At 45.4% G+C, this 22,780-nt stretch overlaps 1 protein-coding gene across 7 annotated transcripts in view; it reads left to right on the top strand.

Moving 5' to 3' along the window:
- Positions 1–22,780, top strand: part of VTI1A (vesicle transport through interaction with t-SNAREs 1A) — a 432,905-nt gene that overhangs the window by 269,591 nt on the left and 140,534 nt on the right. For 4 of the 7 annotated variants that reach the window (XM_056530379.1, XM_056530378.1, XM_056530380.1 and 1 more), the window contains 2 exons: positions 15,337–15,407; positions 18,729–18,790. In XM_056530379.1, coding sequence (XP_056386354.1) covers positions 15,337–15,407; positions 18,729–18,790 — 133 coding nt within the window. Of the gene's footprint in view, positions 1–15,336; positions 15,408–18,728; positions 18,800–22,780 lie in introns of all 7 variants that reach the window. The other 3 variants (XM_056530385.1, XM_056530382.1, XM_056530383.1) reach the window with 1 other exon arrangement.

Here is a 22,780-nt window from a genome sequence, read left to right as displayed (position 1 = left end):
ACCTAGTGGCCGTTTTTTAGATTACATTTTAATTTAAGCATAATTATGTTGATAATTTTAAAAGCAAGTGAATGGGAAAGTGTCTGCTAATTACACAAGGAAAACTATTCTAAAAGTTTTATTTGGTGACAGGTACTCTTTAAACTGTCAGTGTTTGTTTATTTTTTTATATTTTTTTACGATCCATTTGGGTTTTTCAATTAAATCAAACTATGTTTCTTTTAGGTCCGTTTTTTCTCCTCTTCCCAGCATGCTTAGTTCCAAAAAGGGATCTTAACAGCTTTGAAAAATAAAATGGGGCACAGAGTATCATTGAGACATGGCCAGGGGTCCACTGTACACGTGGACCTCAATATATCTACTCATGACATCACGCCCCTCCGTCTGTGATTGAAACACATGGCTTACCTGCCTGTGGTGAGCTGTGTAGAAATCCTGCGCATGCGCCAAGAATAGGAATTGCAGAGAATGCGCCGTGAGTCTGATTTGTAACATCTGTGTGCAACCTTAAAGTATCTGTTCAGTTATTAAAACGTATCCACACGATAGGGGGTAAGTGGGTGTCTGACCACTGTAACCCCTAGCAGTCTCCAGAATGAGGCCCGTCTCTTACCCCTGAGTGCTTTGCCCTCCACCATCCGAGACAAACTACTCTAAGGAGTGACGGCCCGTTCTGCCAACCACCAGCTGCAGTGATGTCCCGCATTATTCAGTGATTGGGGATCGGGCTGTCACTCTCTAGGAGGTGAAACCAAGTGCCATAACCTGGCATAACTACATGTTCATTCTCATCTCCCAGTCACTCCTTCTCTGATGTAGGGAGCCATTGTACGTCAGTCAAGCTGGTGCTAGGACTTAAAGGGGTACTCCCGTGGAAAACTTTTTTTTTTTTAAATCAACTGGTGCGGGGGGCTCGTGATGCCATAGCCTCGCCCCTCATGACATCACACCCAGCCCCCTCAATGCAAGTCTATGGGAGGGGGCGTGACAGCCGTCACGACCCCTCCCATAGACTTGCATTGAGGGGGCGAGGCGTGACATCATGAGGGGGCGGGGCTAGGATGTCATGAGCTGCCGGCTCCAGCATTTGGAACAGTTTGTTCCAAACGCTGAGCAGCGGAGTACTACAAGTTCCCTTGTAGTTTTGTAACACCTGGAGGAACCCAGGTGGTTATGGAACGCTGCATTATAGATTACTGACTTGCAGTATGGTGCGGATTATAGTGTATACAGCTGGAGGCATACTGATTAGGAAACACTGTTGTATACTGACCATTCTGCTCTGGCAGGGCACAATATAGATGTACTGTCTAGGGATTGACCGATTATCGGTTTGGCCTATATTCACGATTTTGGACATTATCGGTATCGGCAATTACCTTGCCGATATGCCGATAATGCCCCGCCTCCCCGGCCAGAGACCACCGCCGCCGCCGCTTCCCCATTGCCTCCCCCATCCCCGGTTTTATAATTACCTGTTCCCGGGGTCCGCGCTACTTCTGGGCCTGCGGCGTCCTGCGTGCTGCGCAGCGCAATGAGGAGGGACGTCCTCAATGCAACGTCACCGTCAGTGCGCACAGTGACAGCTCAGGACACCGCCAGAAGTTGCACAGACCCCGGGAACAGGTAATTATAAAACCAGGGATGGGGGAGGCAATGGGGCAGCGGTGGTGGTTGGACTAGGGAGGACCTCAGGACAGGCAGGGGGAGAGAAGCGGGAGGCGGCAGTGGTCTCTGACCCCGCAAAAGCTGCTGCAGTTCATTGATTGATTTAAAGCGCCCGCTTTAAATCATTGATCTGCGGGGGGGAGGGGGGAAATAGCCGATAACTTATACCGGAATGTCGGTATAAGTTATCAGCTATCGGCCTGAAAGGTTGCAGATTATCGATGTCGGTCGATCCCTAGTACTGTCCCTTTAAATCTCCAGTCTTCCATGTAAGTAGACCTCAGTCTGTATCATCTGTCTTTGTTGAGATCTTGGTGGGGAGATTTATTCCATCTGGTTTGTGGTTAGATGTTCTTATCTGCTGCTATTTACTGAGCCTCCATCCTCCAGAGAACAAGTACCTGGGTGTAAATCTGTCTGATAATCTCAGCATAAAACATCCCAGTAATCGTCTCACACTCCACAAAGGTGCTAAATGCTGCTGTCCGCACAGCGTCCTCATCGTGACCCGCTACAATAAAGATGTTCTACATCACAGGATCGATGAAGAGATGTAAATATAATGTCGGTGTAATCTGTTCACTCCATTCAATTTGTTTGATGTATTTTATGTAAATCACATTCTATTACTTCCTGTTATCAGAAGGTGTTAATCATAACGTTGATGTACACTATAATATCTGTATTCAGCTTTGAATTGTTGCAAAATTTTGCCCAGGATGCAGAATGTTCAAATATTGTCAGCTTATGGAGTTGTACGCGACTGACACAGACTTAATTTATTGACTTTTCAAGTTTTACAAAAAATATAAAAATTATGTAAACCTACATACAGTACATTATTACATTTCTTATCGCTTATTATACTCCAGAGCTGTACTCACTATTCTGCTGGAGGGGTCACTGTGTACATACATTACATTACTGATCCTGTACTGATCCTGAGTTATATCCTGTATTATACTCCAGAGCTGTACTCACTATTCTGCTGGTGAGGTCACTGTGTACATACATTACATTACTTATCCTGTACTGATCCTGAGTTATATCCTGTATTATACCCCAGAGCTGTACTCACTATTCTGCTGGTGAGGTCACTGTGTACATACATTACATTACTTATCCTGTACTGATCCTGAGTTATATCCTGTATTATACCCCAGAGCTGTACTCACTATTCTGCTGGTGAAGTCACTGTGTACAGACATTACATTACTTATCCTGTACTGATCCTGAGTTATATCCTGTATTATACTCCAGAGCTGTACTCACTATTCTGCTGGTGAGGTCACTGTGTACAGACATTACATTACTTATCCTGTACTGATCCTGAGTTATATCCTGTATTATACTCCAGAGCTGTACTCACTATTCTGCTGGTGAGGTCACTGTGTACATACATTACATTACTTATCCTGTACTGACCCTGAGTTATATCCTGTATTATACTCCAGAGCTGTACTCACTATTCTGCTGGTGAGGTCATTGTGTACAGACAGTACATTACTTATCCTGTACTGATCCTAATTTATATCCTGTATTATACCCCATAGCTGTACTCACTATTCTGCTGGTGAGATCACTGTGTACATACATTACATTACTTATCCTGTACTGATCCTAATTTATATCCTGTATTATACCCCAGAGCTGTACTCACTATTCTGCTTTTGAGGTCACTGTGTACATACATTACATTACTTATCCTGTACTGATCCTGAGTTATATCCTGTATTATACTCCAGAGCTGTACTCACTATTCTGCTGGTGAGGTCACTGTGTACATACATTACATTACTTATCCTGTTCTGATCCTGAGTTATATCCTGTATTATACTCCAGAGCTGTACTCACTATTCTGCTGGTGAGGTCACTGTGTACATACATTACATTACTTATCCTGTTCTGATCCTGAGTTATATCCTGTATTATACTCCAGAACTGTACTCACTATTCTGCTGGTGAGGTCACTGTGTACATACATTACTTTACTTATCCTGTACTGATCCTGAGTTATATCCTGTATTATACTCCAGAGCTGCACTCACTATTCTGCTGGTGAGATCACTGTGTACATACATTACATTACTTATCCTGTACTGATCCTGAGTTATATCCTGTATTATACTCCAGAACTGTACTCACTATTCTGCTGGTGAGGTCACTGTGTACATACATTACATTACTTATCCTGTACTGATCCTGAGTTTTATCCTGTATTATACTCCAGAGCTGCACTCACTATTCTGCTGGTGAGATCACTGTGTACATACATTACATTACTTATCTTGTACTGATCCTGAGTTATATCCTGTATTATACTCCAGAGCTGTACTCACTATTCTGCTGGTGAGGTCACTGTGTACATACATTACATTACTTATCCTGTACTGATCCTGAGTTATATCCTGTATTATACTCCAGAGCTGTACTCACTATTCTGCTGGTGAGGTCACTGTGTACATACATTACATTACTTATCCTGTTCTGATCCTGAGTTATATCCTGTATTATACTCCAGAGCTGTACTCACTATTCTGCTGGTGAGGTCACTGTGTACATACATTACATTACTTATCCTGTACTGATCCTGAGTTATATCCTGTATTATACTCCAGAGCTGTACTCACTATTCTGCTGGTGAGATCACTGTGTATATACATTACATTACTTATCCTGTACTGATCCTGAGTTATATTCTGTATTATACTCCAGAGCTGTACTCACTATTCTGCTGGTGAGGTCACTGTGTACATACATTACATTACTTATCCTGTACTGATCCTGAGTTATATCCTGTATTATACTCCAGAGCTGTACTCACTATTCTGCTGGTGAGGTCACTGTGTACATACATTACATTACTTATCCTGTACTGATCCTAATTTATATCCTGTATTATACCCCAGAGCTGTACTCACTATTCTGCTTTTGAGGTCACTGTGTACATACATTACATTACTTATCCTGTACTGATCCTGAGTTATATCCTGTATTATACTCCAGAGCTGTACTCACTATTCTGCTGGTGGAGTCACTGTGTACATACATTACATTACTTATCCTGTTCTGATCCTGAGTTATATCCTGTATTATACTCCAGAGCTGTACTCACTATTCTGCTGGTGAGGTCACTGTGTACATACATTACATTACTTATCCTGTACTGATCCTGAGTTATATCCTGTATTATACTCCAGAACTGTACTCACTATTCTGCTGGTGAGGTCACTGTGTACATACATTACTTTACTTATCCTGTACTGATCCTGAGTTATATCCTGTATTATACTCCAGAGCTGCACTCACTATTCTGCTGGTGAGATCACTGTGTACATACATTACATTACTTATCCTGTACTGATCCTGAGTTATATCCTGTATTATACTCCAGAGCTGCACTCACTATTCTGCTGGTGAGGTCACTGTGTACATACATTACATTACTTATTCTGTTCTGATCCTGAGTTATATCCTGTATTATACTCCAGAGCTGTACTCACTATTCTGCTGGTGAGGTCACTGTGTACATACATTACATTACTTATCCTGTACTGATCCTGAGTTATATCCTGTATTATACTCCAGAGCTGTACTCACTATTCTGCTGGTGAGGTCACTGTGTACATACCTTACATTACTTATCCTGTACTGATCCTGAGTTATATCCTGTATTATACTCCAGAGCTGTACTCACTATTCTGCTGGTGAGGTCACTGTGTACATACCTTACATTACTTATCCTGTACTGATCCTGCGTTATATCCTGTATTATACTCCAGAGCTGTACTCACTATTCTGCTGGTGAGGTCACTGTGTACATACCTTACATTACTTATCCTGTACTGATCCTGAGTTATATTCTGTATTATACTCCAGAGCTGTACTCACTATTCTGCTGGTGGGGTCACTGTGTACATACATTACATTACTTATCCTGTACTGATCCTGAGTTATATCCTGTATTATACTCCAGAGCTGCACTCACTATTCTGCTCCTATGCCCCCAGCAGTTTTTGTTGATAGAAGGGTCAGCTGACTGTACACATCACTGCGATGTTTGGACACATTACACAGCACATTCTAAAATCAATAATCCGTCTACATAATACACTGTGCTCCTCTAGGACCCTCCTATTTGGCTTTTCACACTGTAATCTTTATTAGGGGGGATTAAAAAAAAAAAAACCTGTTTAAAGTCAAAAATCCTATAAGGCTTCTTCACACTAATACATTCCTTTTTAACTTTCGTTTATATTTTGTTCAAAACAAAAAAAAAAGGCTTTAAATTTCTAGTGTTTTTTCAATGTGTTTTTAACAGTAATTTTGGATAGTGTGTATAAATATATATATATATATATATATATATATATATATATATATATTTTATTTAGTCCCAGTTGATGTTTTCCAGCGATTCAGCATATTTACCATACAGTCTGTGGGCACCAGACCAAAAAATGCTGCATGATTGGTTTGTCATCCAGTAGATAAGTTGGATGGTCCATAAGTCCTGAGCCTGTATACCAGTGGTCTTCAACCTGCGAACCTCCAAATGTTTCAAAACTACAACTCCCAGCATGCCCGGACAGCCATCGGCTGTCCAGGCATGCTGGGAGTTGTAGTTTTGAAACATCTGGAGGTCCGCAGGTTGAAGACCACTGCTGTATACAATGGGTGGGACAGTGGATTCTTGTGACATCATGAATGGCTCCTCACACGGGCATCTCCGGCGCTCTCATAGAAATGAATGGAGTGCGTGCCGTCTACTGCAAGCGCTGAGAGCAGGGTCCTGAGGGGGGGGGGGGTGTCAGTCGGACCCCCCGGGATCAGCTACTTATCCCCTATCCTGTAAATGAGGGATAAGTTTTAGCTGATGGGCAGATATGAGTTTCAGCCATAGTGATTGCAATTTCATCACCGAAATGATTTCCCATTTCTGCCTACCTGTCCCATGAATCCTCTGCATTTGCAGAAAGAGGGTGTGGACTCTTATCAATTCACCTGATTATCTAATTAGGCTGCTGGTGCTGGAGGTCACCCAGGTGAACTGATTAGACTCATAAGTGGGTTGGGATCGGTTGACAATATCTGCAGTTTTGATGCATGTTTTTTAAAATTTTTATTTACTATTAAAGGAGAACATTTTTCATTTCCCCTGTAATCGGGTTGCAAAAACCAAAAATAAATAAATAAATACATTCTCACCATCCTACGTTCCCCCTTCTTCCTGCTTCTTGGGCTCAGCGACTGCGCTCAGTGTATCGCCGGCCACAGCGATGTCGCGCCTCGGCCGGTGATAGGCTGAGCGCACTGTCATGTAAGGAGCCTGGGCCCCGCCTTCTCCCTGCTGCCCAGGCTGCTTACATGACAGTGTGCTCAGCCTATCACCGGCCAAGGCGGAACATCGCTGCGTGTAGTTATACACCTCCCCTCCAATTCTTTCTGTATATTGCTGCCGCTTTCTTTGTTGGATCGGGATATATAGTCGTTAGACTTTATATCCCGATCCAACAAAGAAAGCTGTATACAGATAGAGCTGAAGGAGAGGTGTATAACTACTACCCATAGAAATAGCAGCAGTATACAGATAGAGTTGGGTAGGGAGGTGTATAACTACTATATATCCTGATCCCATCAAGATAGCAGCAGTTTCCAGATAGAGTTGGAGGGGAGTTGTATAACTACTATATATCCTGATCCTATAGAGATAGCAGCAGCAGTATACAGATAGAGCTGGAGGGGAGGTGTAGAACTACTATATATCCTGATCCTATGGAGATAGCAGTATACAGATAGAGATAGGTAGGGAGGTGTATAACTACTATATATCTTAATCCCATCGAGATAGCAGCAGTATACAGGTAGAGCTGGAGGGGAGGTGTATAACTACTATATATCCTAATCCCATTGAGATAGCAGCAGTATACAGATAGAGCTAAAGGAGAGGTGTATAACTACTATATATCCTGATCCCATAGAGATAGCAGCAGTATACAGATAGAGCTAAAGGAGAGGTGTATAACTACTATATTTCCTGATTTTATAGAGACAGCAGCAGCAGTGTACAGATAGAGCTGGAGGGGAGGTGTATAACTACTATATATCCTCATCCTATAGAAATAGCAGCAGCAGTATACAGATAGAGCTGGAGGGGAGGTATCGATGTGTTGGGTTCCTGAGGTTGCACTGATGATGAAGTGGTTTAGTACTCTGGGCTTTTGTTCATAAGTGAAAAATAAATAAAAATATTGACAAAGAATGAAGGCATAATAAGATCTGGCAGCAGCCGCCTGCTTGTTGAAGGTTTCCAGTTTCTTTGCACAAAACAAAAACAGACTTAAATACTAATTAAAAACCATAAAAGAGGAAAAAATATATTACAAAATTCCCAACTTCCCAGCCATTGTTTGTCATAGGCGGAGTCCCACTTCTTGCTTTACTCTTATTCTTCCTTCACCTCTTTACTACTCCTGCAATTTTCAGGACTGCCTGCAGGGGTCACACTTCTCTCTCCATAGTCTATCTCTGTCCACTGAACTTACTTGATAGTTATGGTGTGTTTTCTTGTTGTAGTTTACAGGGGGAGGGGGATCCCCAAAATCCCCAGAAGGTGTCCTCTTCTCTTTAGTTGTAGACATCTTCTCTTTGTAAAGTTCAGGTTCCTCGTTAGCGAAAACTTTTTATATAATCTAGATAATCCTATTCTATGTATTCTTGTAATATATATTGGTTTAAAATGTGTATTTATGTCCCTGCAGCTATTGTCTGTGTGTCTCTGTGAGGAGAACAAATACAGGAAGTGTGGGGGGACAAGCAGGGCTCTGTGCAGACTCCTATCTTGTCAATCATCCTGCTTTGTGAGCTGGGAGCATGTCACAGAGCCTCAGTGCACAGAGTCCTGCTTGTCCCCAGTGCACAGAGCCCTGCTTGTCCTCAGTGTACAGAGCCCTGCATGTCCTCAATGTACAGGGCCCCTCTTGTCCTCGGTGTACAGAGCCCCTCTTGTCCTCGGTGTACAGAGCCCTGCTTGTCCCCAGTGCACAGAGCCCTGCTTGTCCCCAGTGCACAGAGCCCTGCTTGTCCCCAGTGCACAGAGCCCTGTTTGTCCTCAGTGTACAGAGCCCCGCTTGTCCTCAGTGCACAGAGCCCCGCTTGTCCTCAGTGTACAGAGCCCCGCTTATCCTCAGTGCACAGAGCCCCGCTTATCCTCAGTGCACAGAGCCCCGATTGTCCTCAGTGCACAGAGCCCTGCTTGTCCTCAGTGCACAGAGCCCTGCTTGTCCCCAGTGCACAGAGCCCTGCTTGTCCTCAGTGTACAGGGCCCCGCTTGTCCTCAGTGCACAGAGCCCCGCTTGTCCTCAGTGTACAGAGCCCCGCTTATCCTCAGTGCACAGAGCCCCGCTTGTCCTCAGTGCACAGAGCCCCGCTTGTCCTCAGTGCACAGAGCCCCGCATGTCCTCAGCTATTGTCTGTGTGTCTCTGTGAGGAGAACAAATACAGGAAGTGTGGGAGGACAAGCAGGGCTCTGTGCAGACTCCTATCTTGTCAATCATCCTGCTTTGTGAGCTGGGAGCGTGTCACAGAGCCTCAGTGCACAGAGTCCTGCTTGTCCCCAGTGCACAGAGCCCTGCTTGTCCTCAGTGTACAGAGCCCTGCTTGTCCTCAGTGTACAGAGCCCTGCTTGTCCTCAGTGTACAGAGCCCTGCTTGTCCTCAGTGTACAGAGCCCTGCTTGTCCTCAGTGTACAGAGCCCTGCTTGTCCTCAGTGTACAGAGCCCTGCTTGTCCTCAGTGTACAGAGCCCTGCTTGTCCCCAGTGCACAGAGCCCTGCTTGTCCCCAGTGCACAGAGCCCTGCTTGTCCTCAGTGTACAGAGCCCTGCTTGTCCTCAGTGTACAGAGCCCTGCTTGTCCTCAGTGTACAGAGCCCCGCTTGTCCTCAGTGTACAGAGCCCCGCTTGTCCTCAGTGTACAGAGCCCCGCTTGTCCTCAGTGTACAGAGCCCCGCTTGTCCTCAGTGTACAGAGCCCCGCTTGTCCTCAGTGTACAGAGCCCCGCTTGTCCTCGGTGTACAGAGCCCCGCTTGTTCTCGGTGTACAGAGCCCCGCTTGTTCTCGGTGTACAGAGCCCTGCTTGTCCTCGGTGTACAGAGCCCCGCTTGTCCTCGGTGTACAGAGCCCCGCTTGTCCTTGGTGTACAGAGCCCCGCTTGTCCTCGGTGTACAGAGCCCCGCTTGTCCTCGGTGTACAGAGCCCCGCTTGTCCTCGGTGTACAGAGCCCCGCTTGTCCTCGGTGTACAGAGCCCCGCTTGTCCTCGGTGTACAGAGCCCCGCTTGTCCTCGGTGTACAGAGCCCCGCTTGTCCTTGGTGTACAGAGCCCCGCTTGTCCTCGGTGTACAGAGCCCCGCTTGTCCTTGGTGTACAGAGCCCCGCTTGTCCTCGGTGTACAGAGCCCCGCTTGTCCTCGGTGTACAGAGCCCTGGTTGTCCTCAGTGTATAGAGCCCTAACTAAAGTAGTCTAAACTAAACACAGTGGATGAGGTTGTTACAGTGTGTCAGCCATGTAACGATATAAATTGTTCATTATTCTGTTCAACTTTTTCATAGTCTCTGTCTAGGAAAGCTGGGTGACGACCATTTTGAGCCATGCTGGTAGATACCTGGCTTTCCCAAGTCCTGAACAGCACATCTGTTTAGTTCTGCCATGATAAGGGAGCAGAGGACAGATCCGAAGCCCCTGCACATGAACCTACTGATTCCCACCCAGCTTTCCCCCCGAGCGAATAGAACTAAGTGACACATTGTAACAACTTTGTTTCTGCTGTCGGTAAATTCTGTCTATTGTTTGTGAGACGTTCTAGGAATAGCTGCGGCTCCTGCCCGTATGGACGCCTCAGTCTGCAGCCACACTGTAATTATTTCTGCAGCCCCGTCTAGAACCCGCGTGACCTCCTCATCGACTCGCGAGCACCGGCTCCACTCTACATTCCGCACAATAATTACCACGTTGTGTATCCGTCACTCGCATGCGAGACGACTCGGCCAGGTCTGGTGACATTACTGCCGGAATCAGGTCCACCTGCCGTATAACCCTGACCTCATATACCAGCGTTTCCCAACCAGGAGGCCTCCAGCTGTTGCGAAACTCCAACTTCCAGCATGCCAAAGAAGCCTTCAGGCATTGTGCTAAGGGTACAGAACCTTCGGCTGTCCGGGCATGCTGGGAGTTGTAGTTTAGCAAGCAGCCCCCTGATATAATGTAATCATCTGAACGATCCCCTTTATACAGAGTTTCACAGCCAGTGTGCCTCCAGCTGTTGCAAAACTGCAACTCCCAGCATGCTCAGTCTGCCTTTGGGTGCTGTGCTAAGGGTACAGAGCCTTCGGCTGTCCGGGTATGCTGGGAGTTGTAGTTTTGCAAGCAGCCCCCTAATATAATGCAATCATCTGAATGATCCCCTATATCAGTGGTTCTTAACCTGGGTTTGATCGAACCCCAGGGGTCCGGTGAGTCAGTCTGGTGGGTTCGGCGGAGGTCAAGACACACACCCGACTCCAGGCCCGTTGCAACAGGACAGGCAAACCAAGCAATTGCTTGGGGCCCCGAGCAGAGCCGGTGTTTGCCCATCCTGTAGCGACAGGGCAATTATCCCCCATCACTATTACCTCCCTGTGGCCCCGCGTTAAGTCTAAAAACGCAGGGCCGCCGGGACATAGCGCACGCCGGGACCTCACTGACGTCCTGTACGTGCGCCCATAGAAACTAAGACGCCGAGGACCGGAGGATAGAGAAGTAGGAAGACGCGCGCTGGCCGGCTTGGTAAGTGACTAGCGACACGTCATCTTCAGTGCTCCGACCACCGGTGCTGGGACCTACTGCTATAGGCGGAGCGGTGGTCGGAGCACTGAAGTGGGCAGTACACAGGCATACACTGTATATGGCTGGAGGCTGTATGTCTGTGGGGGAACACTGCCTGCACCCAATGTGTGGGGGAACACTGCCTGCGCCTAATGTGTGGGGGAACACTGCCTGCCTAATGTGTGGGGGAACACTGCCTACCTAATGTGTGGGGGAACACTGCCTGCCTAATGTGTGGGGGAACACTGCCTGCCTAATGTGTGGGGGAACACTGCCTGCACCCAATGTGTGGGGGAACACTGCCTGCGCCTAATGTGTGGGGGAACACTGCCTGCGCCTAATGTGTGGGGGAACACTGCCTGCGCCTAATGTGTGGGGGAACACTGCCTGCGCCTAATGTGTGGGGGAACACTGCCTGCGCCTAATGTGTGGGGGAACACTGCCTGCGCCTAATGTGTGGGGGAACACTGCCTGCGCCTAATGTGTGGGGGAACACTGCCTGCGCCTAATGTGTGGGGGAACACTGCCTGCGCCTAATGTGTGGGGGAACACTGCCTGCGCCTAATGTGTGGGGGAACACTGCCTGCGCCTAATGTGTGGGGGAACACTGCCTGCGCCTAATGTGTGGGGGAACACTGCCTGCGCCTAATGTGTGGGGGAACACTGCCTGCGCCTAATGTGTGGGGGAACACTGCCTGCCCCTAATGTGTGGGGGAACACTGCCTGCCCCTAATGTGTGGGGGAACACTGCCTGCGCCTAATGTGTGGGGGAACACTGCCTGCGTCTAATGTGTGGGGGAACACTGCCTGCGCCTAATGTGTGGGGGAACACTGCCTGCCCCTAATGTGTGGGGGAACACTGCCTGCCTAATGTGTGGGGAACACTGCCTGCGCCTAATGTGTGGGGGAACACTGCCTGCGCCTAATGTGTGGGGAACACTGCCTGCGCCTAATGTGGGGGAACACTGCCTGCCTAATGTGGGGGAACACTGCCTACCTAATGTGTGGGGGGGGAACACTGCCTGCACCTAATGTGTCTTAATGGTTTTGTTCTTTAATGGTTTTGTTCATTTTGTGCACCTATGTATAAATATACACTTAAATATATACCTCCTATGTTTTGAATTTGAAAAAATCATATTTTATTTTTCCAATTAAGAGGGGTTCGGTGAATGCGCATATGAAACTGGTGGGGTTCAGCACCTCCAACAAGGTTAAGAACCACTGCCCTATATACAGTTTTTCCCAACCAATGTGCCTCCAGCTGGTGCAAAACTGCAACTCCCAGCAGGCTGTCTCGGCATGCTTGGAGTTGCATTTTTGCAGCAGCTGGAGGCACCCTGGTTAGGAAACACTTGTTTATATAAAGGGACAAGGGGTCTAAAATGGCTCATAACAGAACAGCAGCCTCTGTAGTGATGTTTTTTAGGCCCCATTCACACTACAGGTATCATCCTGCTTTTTTTACTGCTGTTATTTTACCATAACGGATGGAAAAAAAAAACGGACGCAATATCAGTTATTTTTAATGTTCTCTTTTCTTAAAAAAAAAACCTGATGTTGTTCATCGTTATCATCCGTTATTACCAGTTACATCCTTTTTTTTATCAGGTTTTTAACCATTTTTTCGTAAAGCTGTACTGAGCATGCTCAGTCCAAAAAACGGACATTAAAAAAACCTGACAATAACTGATGATAACAGATTTTTTTTTTTTTTTTTGAACATCCGGTTCCCATAGACTTCAATGTTAAAGGGGTATTTCAGGCAAAAACTTTTTTTTATATATATCAACTGGCTCCGGAAAGTTAAACAGATTTGTAAATGACTTCTATTAAAAAATCTTAATCCTTCCAATAGTTATTAGCTTCTGAAGTTGAGTTGCTGTTTTCTGTCTAACTGCTCTCTGATGACTGTGCCGTGGGATATTCTCCCATCATGCACAGCTCCCGGGACGTGACATCATCATTGAGCAGTTAGACAGAAATCTTCAGAAGCTAATAACTATTGGAAGGATTAAGATTTTTTAATAGAAGTAATTTACGAATCTGTTTATCTTTCCGGAGCCAGTGGATATATATATATATAAAAAAAAGTAAAAAAGTTTTGCCTGGAATACCCCTTTAAATTTTAACATTCGGTTTTTCACCTTTTTTTTTTTTTTTTTTGCTGGACCAAAAATTAGTGCGTCTTTTGTGCCGGTAAAAATAACTGACCTTAGTAAAAACGGACATGGCTGACGCAAAAGGATGTTCAAAAAATCCCAGTGACATGAATGGGATTTTTTGATGGCAAAAAGTCCTTAAAACGGCCGTCAAAAAATAAGTAAAAATATCTGATATTGCGTCCGTTTTTTTTTTTTTTTTATCCATTTATCAGTAAAATAAAAAGCAGGATGATACATGTAGTGTGAAAGGGGCCTAAGAAGGCAAATACAATGGCAAGATAACCAAATAAGCAACATATAAGATCTAGTTTTCGAGCATATTGATAAATTGGCCATAAATGTTTAAATGGTAATAGAAGGTGCTGCACATGCTTTGACCCTGATGTAGAACTATAATTCCCAGCATGCCCTAACATTAATGCCTTATATAGATTAAACTCCTCAGCTGAAGGCTCTCTACACTTGTATCCACACAAGGCAGTGTCCTAGTCCAGTGATCGTCAGCATGTGGCTCCTCGGCTGTTTCAAAACTACAACTCCCAGCATGCCCTGACAGCCGTAGGCTGTCAGGGCATGCTGGGAGTTGTAGTTTTGCAACAGTTTAATAGCCACAGGTTCGAATCATTGCTTCACGTTCTACTCAAAAGGAAGTATAGTTGGAACAGTATTGGTTGTCACCCAACTTTCCTAGGGACAGAGAGGACGTCTCACGGATTTCTACAGAGAGAAGAGTTTTATGTCTTCGAGGTCTAGATTTGTCATTTAGGGCATTGGGGTTCCTTTTTGATTTGACATTAAAGGGGTACTCCGGTGGAAAATCAACTGGTGCCAGAAAGTTATACAGATTTGTAAATTACTTCTATTAAAAAAATCTTAATCCTTCCAGTACTTATTAGCTGCTGAGAGAGCTACTACAGAGGAAATTATTTTCTTTTTGGAACACAGAGCTCTCTGCTAACATCATGACCACAGAGCTCTCTGCTAACATCATGAGCACAGTGCTCTCTGCTAACATCATGACCACAGAGCTCTCTGGTAACATCATGACCACAGAGCTCTCTGCTAACATCATGAGCACAGTGCTCTCTGCTGACATCTCTGTCCATTTTAGGAACTGTCCAGAGCAGCCTATGTTTGCTATGGGGATTTTCTCCTACTCTGGACAGTTCTTAAAATGGACAAGAGATGTCAGTAGAGAGCACGGTGCTCGTGATGTCAGCAGAGAGCTCTGTGTTCCAAAAAGAAAATAATTTTCTCTGTAGTATTCAGCAGCTAATAAGTACTGGAAGGATTAAGATTTTTTTTATATATTTTTTTTTTGTATAAAAGTAATTTACAAATCTGTTTAACTTTCTGGCACCAGTTGATTTAAAAAAATAAATAAATAAAGTTTTCCACCGGAGTACCCCTTTAACAAGTAACATTATTTTTTAACCTAATTTTATGATACTATGTAGAAGAGTTAAGGGTACGTTCCCACACGGCGTATTTGCTTTGTATTTGCTGCTGCGTATTTTATTTTCCCTGTTGAAGTCAATGGGTAGGAAAATACGCAGCACCAAATACGCAGCAAATACGCAGCAAAATACGCCACGTGGGAATGCACCCTAAATTTGCGTTCTATTTTCTTTTTTTCTTCACAGAACAAGTTGGTCAAAACATCTTGGAAAACCTGAGCCAGGATCGGGAGAAGATCCAGCGAGCGCGAGACAGGGTCAGCCATTGCAGAACTGTTCCAATTGTTTTAACACACACGGAATGCTGTAAACTGCACAGAACATACACTATAATCCGCACCATACTGCAAAAATCTGAAATCTATAAAGCAGTGTTTTCCTATCAGGGCGTCTCCAGCTTTTGCAAAAACTACAACTCCCAGCACGCCTGGAAAGCCGTTGGCTGTCCGGGCATTCTGGGAGTTGTAGTTATGCAACAGCTGGAGATGCCCTGATAGGAAAACACTGGTGTAAGGGAAAATCCAAGCTGAATGTGAGGCGTGTCCTGGTCAGCATGGATTTTACTTTCTATCAGACTCCCATCGATTTCAGTAGGATCCTGCATAGTCATTTCAGCGCGTCAATTTCTGATGCCGATCCAATTTTCGTTCAAAGAATTTGCCAAGAAAAGCCAAGGGGACTTCCTATTTCTGTGCCAAATAACGCCAATTCCACTTTCTTTCAGTAAGGAGCCGAACGAGGATTTTAGTTGCCAAGTTTCAGCGTGGAAAATGTTCCTCATCATTTTCCTCTTATGTGCCTAAGGCTTAAAGGGGTACTCCAGTGCAAAAGAATATATTTTCAAATCAACTGGCACCAGGAAGTTAAACAGATTTGTAAATGACTTCTATATAAAAAATATTAACCCTTCCAGTACTAATCAGCTGCTGTATACTACAGAGAAATTTGGGAAGTTCTTTCCAGTCCGACCACAGCGCTCTCTGCTGACACCTCTGTCCATGTCAGGAACTGTCCAGAGCAGGAGAGGTTTTCTATGGGGATTTGCTCCTGCTCTGGACAGTTCCTGACATGGACAGAGGTGTCAGCAGAGAGCACTGTGGTCAGACTGATAAAAAAAACTATACAAATTTTCTAAGAATTAAGATTTTGAAATAGAAGTAATTTACAAATCTGATTGACTTTCTGGCACCGGTTTGTTTGAAAACATTTGTTTTCCACTTGTTTCCACCAGAGTTCTCCTTTAAGGCTAACGTGACGTGTAGTTTTTAGGGTGCCTGCACACCGGCAGCCGGATTCGGCGGCTGAATTTTAAATACGCGTCCTGCTGTATTTTTACCGTACTCCATTCATTCCAATGAGCCCAACTGACTCAGCTTGTGACTCATTTTCTGATTTTGACCTGGACTGAAAACCACATCGGACCACGGTTTTCTATCCTAGTCTAAAGCTGAATACGGTCAAAAAATTAGCCCACCGCAGATTATTAAAGGGGTACTCCCGTAGAAAACAGCTCTCTGCCGGCATCACGAGCACAGTGCTCTCTGCTGACATCTCTGTCCATTTTAAGAACTGTCCAGAGTATAAGAAAATCCCCATAGCAAACATATGCTGCTCTGGACAGTTCCTAAAATGGACAGAGATGTCAGCAGAGAGCACTGTGCTCGTGATGTCAGCAGAGAGCTCTGTGTTCCAAAATGAAAATAATTTCCTCTGTAGTATTCAGCAGCTAATAAGTACTGGAAGGATTAAGATTTTTTTAATAGAAGTAATTTACAAATCTGTTTAACTTTCTGGCACCAGTTTATTTAAAAAAAAAAAAAAAACGTTTTCCATGGTAGTACCCCTTTAAAGGAGTAGTCCAGTATTGAAAAGCGTATCCCTTATCCTAAGGCTAGGGGAGAAGTTTCAGATCGCTGGGCGGTGTCCAACCGCTGGGACCCCCTGCGATCTCCCGTACAGGGCCCTGGATCTCCGGCCAGATAGCTTGTGTTGACCAACGCACGAAGCGCCCCTAAACACAGCGCTATAGCAGAGCCGGTGGTTGTCTAAGGCAGCGCTTCAGCTCTTCCATAGAGTTGTATTGAGGGGCCGTGTCAGCTGCCGCTTCGTGCGGTGGTCGATACGCCCCCTTCCCGCAGACTTCCTGCACCTCGTACGGGAGATCGTGGGGGGTCCCAGCTGATCTGATAAGTTTTCCAGTGTTGGAATACTCCTTTATGGTCTATTCACACGTACAGTATTCTGCGCAGGATTTTCTGCTGCAGATTTCAATGTAAACTGAATGACTGAACACCGCTCGAAATCCTGCGCATCAAATCTGCCCAGAATACTGTACGTGTGAACAGACCCTTAAGGTACGGCACAGATATAGCAGGGATACAGCAGGAGGTTTTAAAATTCTGCCACCTGATGCACAAATGGTGATGTGCCCGCACCCTTAGACTGCGTTCACACAGCATAGTTTTATCATCTGGACATCTGTCCACGGCAGGCGCAGACTCATCAGTGGATGATAGGACCGCGAGGAAATGCGCCGTCTCTATAGACGACAATGTATTTCCATGTGGATTCTGCCGAAGGAATTGATATTTCCGCAATTTGAATTTCCCTGCCGGATGTTTTCGGTGCAAAAATCTAACGTGTGCACGGTGCAGCAGAATCCCGTTAAAGGGGTACTCCGGTGGAAAACTTTTTTTTTTACCAGTACTTATTAGCTGCTGTATACTACAGGAAATTATTTTCTTTTTTGGACATAGAGCTCTCTGCTGACATTTGTGTCCATTTTAGCTGCCACGCCCCCTCCCATAGACTTGCATTGAGGGGGTGTGGCCGTGACGTCACAACCTCCGCAGCCTTCACTCGGCATTCGGAACAAAATGTTCCGCACACTGGGGCAGTGGAGTACCCCTTTAAGTCTCGTAATTTGAACGAAGCACAACACTGATGTGAACCCGGCCTGAGTTTGTCTTGGTCACGTAGCACAGAGACTGCAGTAAATGACCCCTTACTGGCAATCGGTCGGGGTCTATCAATAGCATTTTAAAGTGACATTTACGAGATTCATCCAGGGTTCCATACATAAAGTTCAATGAAAAATTCTGCAGCCTTAGGCTAGGTTCACGTCAGACTTGTGCTCCATCCATTCTTTTTTGCAACAAGCCGTTTTTCTTTTTCCGCCATCATTTTCAAGGTCCCTGCTTGCTGTCAGTGATTGGAAACTTTCTTGCTTCGCAACAAAGACCCTGAAAACCGGTCCTGGTCCTTATTGCTAGGGACAAGGAAATCTAATACACTATGTCAGTTGGTAATTTGCAGCTTCTGGATGAAAATAAGAGTATTTCAATTGTTTGACAGCAAGCAGAGGTCTTGTAAATGAATAATTGGACCAGAACTTTTCGTTCTACAATGATTCAGCTTCATGTACATAAGAAAATACAATTAAATAATAGATGAATTACAGTAAAATTCCTTTAATCTAGAATGAGGGGGGGGGGGTAAAATAGCGTCCGCTCTGGTTGGGGGTAAAGTTGTTTCCCCGTCCATTTTTTTATTGAATTCTTTTCCCTTCTCTTCCTCAGCTTAGAGAAACAGACACCAACCTGGGGAAGAGCTCCAGGATCCTGACCGGGATGTTACGAAGGTAAGAGAGGTAGGAGCACGTTTTATTCCTTCACGTATCACAGCTCCTACCTTTATAACTGGGGAAAACTGAGGGATTATTTATTACCTGGGATTTCTATACAGCGCTGTACACTCCTGTCAATCCAGTGTCTTCATATCACATACAATGTATCACTCCCATCATCCCTGACCCCCGGAGCTCACAATCTAATCTCAGATCATACAATGTATCACTCCCATCATCCCTGACCCCAGAAGCTTACAATCTAATCTCCTATCATACAATGTATCACTCCCATCATCCCTGACCCCAGGAGCTCACAATCTAATCTCCTATCATACAATGTATCACTCCCATCATCCCTGACCCCAGGAGCTCACAATCTAATCTCCTATCATACAATGTATCACTCCCATCATCCCTGACCCCAGGAGCTCACAATCTAATCTCCTATCATACAATGTATCACTCCCATCATCCCTGACCCCAGGAGCTCACAATCTAATCTCCTATCACATACAATGTATCACTCCCATCATCCCTGACCCCAGGAGCTCACAATCTAATCTCCTATCACATACAATGTATCACTCCCATCATCCCTGACCCCAGGAGCTCACAATCTAATCTATCATACAATGTATCACTCCCATCATCCCTGACCCCAGGAGCTCACAATCTAATCTCCTATCATACAATGTATCACTCCCATCATCCCTGACCCCAGGAGCTCACAATCTAATCTATCACATACAATGTATCACTCCCATCATCCCTGACCCCAGGAGCTCACAATCTAATCTCCTATCATACAATGTATCACTCCCATCATCCCTGACCCCAGGAGCTCACAATCTAATCTCCTATCATACAATGTATCACTCCCATCATCCCTGACCCCAGGAGCTCACAATCTAATCTCCTATCATACAATGTATCACTCCCATCATCCCTGACCCCAGGAGCTCACAATCTAATCTCCTATCACATACAATGTATCACTCCCATCATCCCTGACCCCAGGAGCTCACAATCTAATCTCCTATCATACAATGTATCACTCCCATCATCCCTGACCCCAGGAGATCACAATCCTATTATCCTGTCTCATAGGCTAGAGACCTTTCATCCACAAAACTTTTTTATTTATTTTTTATAACTTCTGCTGGGGTCCATGAAGGGGTTAAGCGCCGGCCCCTGCAGCCTCTATACGGGGCCCCAGGACAGGCTGATTAAGAGTTATATGAAAATGACACTATCTAAATGTGGAATCCAGGAGGGAGAGGCTGCGGAGCGTGCAGACAATCAGGCAGGAGGGCGGCCTCTGCCCCGCCAGCCGTATCCATCCCTCCGCATACGTCTCCCGTACTGTCACATCTCATTAAAGGAGCCTCCCGCTTCATGTTGGAAAATCATTCATCATTTTTAGGGACAAAAAAAAAACAACAACCCACAAACGGTTATTTAAATAATATCATATTAATGTTAAAGTTCACTTGTCACTTAGCGTCGCCGATTAATCAGACGTAACATTTATAGGGAACGCTTTATCCGCCGCCTTCAGGGCTTCACGCCGAGCGCCCGAAATAAGGATTTATGGCTTTATTTGTCCCTCCGCGTTCACCTGATCTTTCTGCTTGATGTCCCCCACTTTCCTTACCGAGACCCCGCTATGTGTGAGGCATGTGGACGAGATGACATGAGCGCACAATAACGCACTCGCTCAGCACTGTCTGCTCTGAGGGATGAAGTGCTGCAGAAGGTCGACTGTAGACCAGGGAAAACAATAGTTAATGGAAACCATATTATTGGACTGAAGCTGCAACGTTTATTAAAGGGGTACTCCACCCCTAGACATCCAAAGGATAAGGGATAAGATGTCTGATTGTGGGGGTTCCGCCACTGGGGACCCTCGCAATCTCAGTTGTGGCACCCCAGACATCCGATGAACTTCGCTCTGTGCCAGATGACTGGCGATGCTGTATTAGAAAATTCTGCTGGTTGCCCTTGGAAACAGTCAGCGCTTGGGCTCTACCTGCTGTCAGACCTGTCGCCTAACAGCTCAGTTTTATGCCCAGTGTCTGCTCCTTTAAAGGGGTACTCCGCCCCTAGACAGCTTATCCCCTATCCAAAGGATAGGGCTTAAGATGCCAGATTGTGGGGTCTCGCCACTGGGGACCCCCGCGATCTCAGCGGCACCCCAGACATCCGATGCACGGAGTGAACTTCGCTCAGTGCCAGATGACTGGCGATGCAGCGCCAGAGGCTCATGACGTCATGGCCACGCCCTGCTTGTAACATCACCGCCACACCCCCTCAATGCAAGTCTATGGGAGGGGGCGTGACGACCGTCACGCCCCCTCCCATAGACGTGCATTGAGAGGGCGTGGCCGTGACGTCACGAGCCTCCAGCGCTGCACCCAACGCTCTAAACAAATGCCGGGTGCAGCAGGGAGATCGCGGGGGTCATCCTTTGGATAGGGGATAAGATGTCTAGGGGCGGAGTACCCCTTTAAGTGTCCAGCTAAAGATTAAGGGGGTACTCTAGTATCAGAAAATGGTATTTTAAATAAAACTATCACCCCGAGATATGTAACTAACTAATATAATCTTATCACAAATTGTACTGGATACACAGTTTTTTGCTTGAATTACTTCTGACAGGAAGTTGTGTAGTCATCTCATTGTCTGTGTGATGTTGCTTCAGCATTTCCCTGGCTCCTCCCTCTCTCCTGACAGGAAGTTGTGTAGTCATCTCATTGTCTGTGTGATGTTGCTTCAGCATTTCCCTGGCTCCTCCCTCTCTCCTGACAGGAAGTTGTGTAGTTCTCTTATTGTCAGTTTGGTGTTGTCTCAGCAGCTCCCGGCAGCCTGAGAATGAATACGGCAGGTGCTCCGACTTCACTGATTGTGTAATAGTCTGCTGTGAAATAAGATGTTCTGCAACAGCTCTGGGCAAAGAAGTGCTGAGGGAGGGGAGTGGGAGGGAAAGCAATGCATTCTGGGAATTGTAGTACTGAGCAACTGCTCAACCAGGAAGTACAGGACTGAGATCACCAAAACAATATGGATTTTTGGTAGTTTCAGAACTGGGACTGACAGGCAAGAAATCCCATCCTTCTGCAACATGTTTACTTTTTCTTTTATTTGAGGAGTACCCCTTTAATGTTGTAATTGGGGTCATTGGCCATTTGTGGCCCAACCAAGACAGGACTCTGCCACGACAAGTGTCCAGAGGGCGGGCTCTACTAGTTTGTTGCCCAGAGCTCCCTGTATTGAGTTTTTCTGGCACCTCCTCTATGATTGACAGCTCTAGCATTAAGGAGAAGGCGGGGAAGCTCTCGATATATAGCATTCAGGGCACCTATCAGAAGAGCCAGACGCAAGGACACCTGTCATATACAAGTCCCACTCCCCTCCACAACCTCTGTATAAGGCTGTCAACCTCTCTTTAAACACGAAGGTGGAGATTTATCAAAACCTGTCCACAGGAAAAGTTGCTGAGTTGCCCATAGCAACCAATCAGATCGCTTCTTTCACTTTTCAGAGGCCTTTAAAAATTAAAGAAGCGATCTGATTGGTTGCTATGGGCAACTGTCAACTTATGATAAACCTCCCCTAAGTATATTAGAATTTTGCAGAGCTTCCCATTACACAGTCATCTGATCTGATGAAGACTCGGCTGGTTTAGGAGGTTTTTCATATTTTGCCACCAACACCTCATAGTGTGAACCGCAGGACTGACTTCTCTACCGCACTATACTTCCCTTCCCTGTAATCAGTGGGTATTGTGGTATATAATCCGCCCAGGGTTACATTTATACTATGCCCATGTGTTGATTATTAAAAGGTACGATGACTACGACCTTCACCTTAAAGGGTACTGCACCCCTAGACATCTTATTCCCTATCAGTTATATTCTTGTATATAGGAGCAGTATTATAGTAGTTATATTCTTGTATATAGGAGCAGTATTATAGTAGTTATATTCTTGTACATAGGAGGCA

This window comes from Hyla sarda, chromosome 7, assembly GCF_029499605.1.
Source record: "Hyla sarda isolate aHylSar1 chromosome 7, aHylSar1.hap1, whole genome shotgun sequence".
NCBI classification, from domain to species: Eukaryota; Metazoa; Chordata; class Amphibia; order Anura; family Hylidae; genus Hyla; species Hyla sarda.
This window is presented reverse-complemented; position numbering and strand designations above follow the sequence as displayed.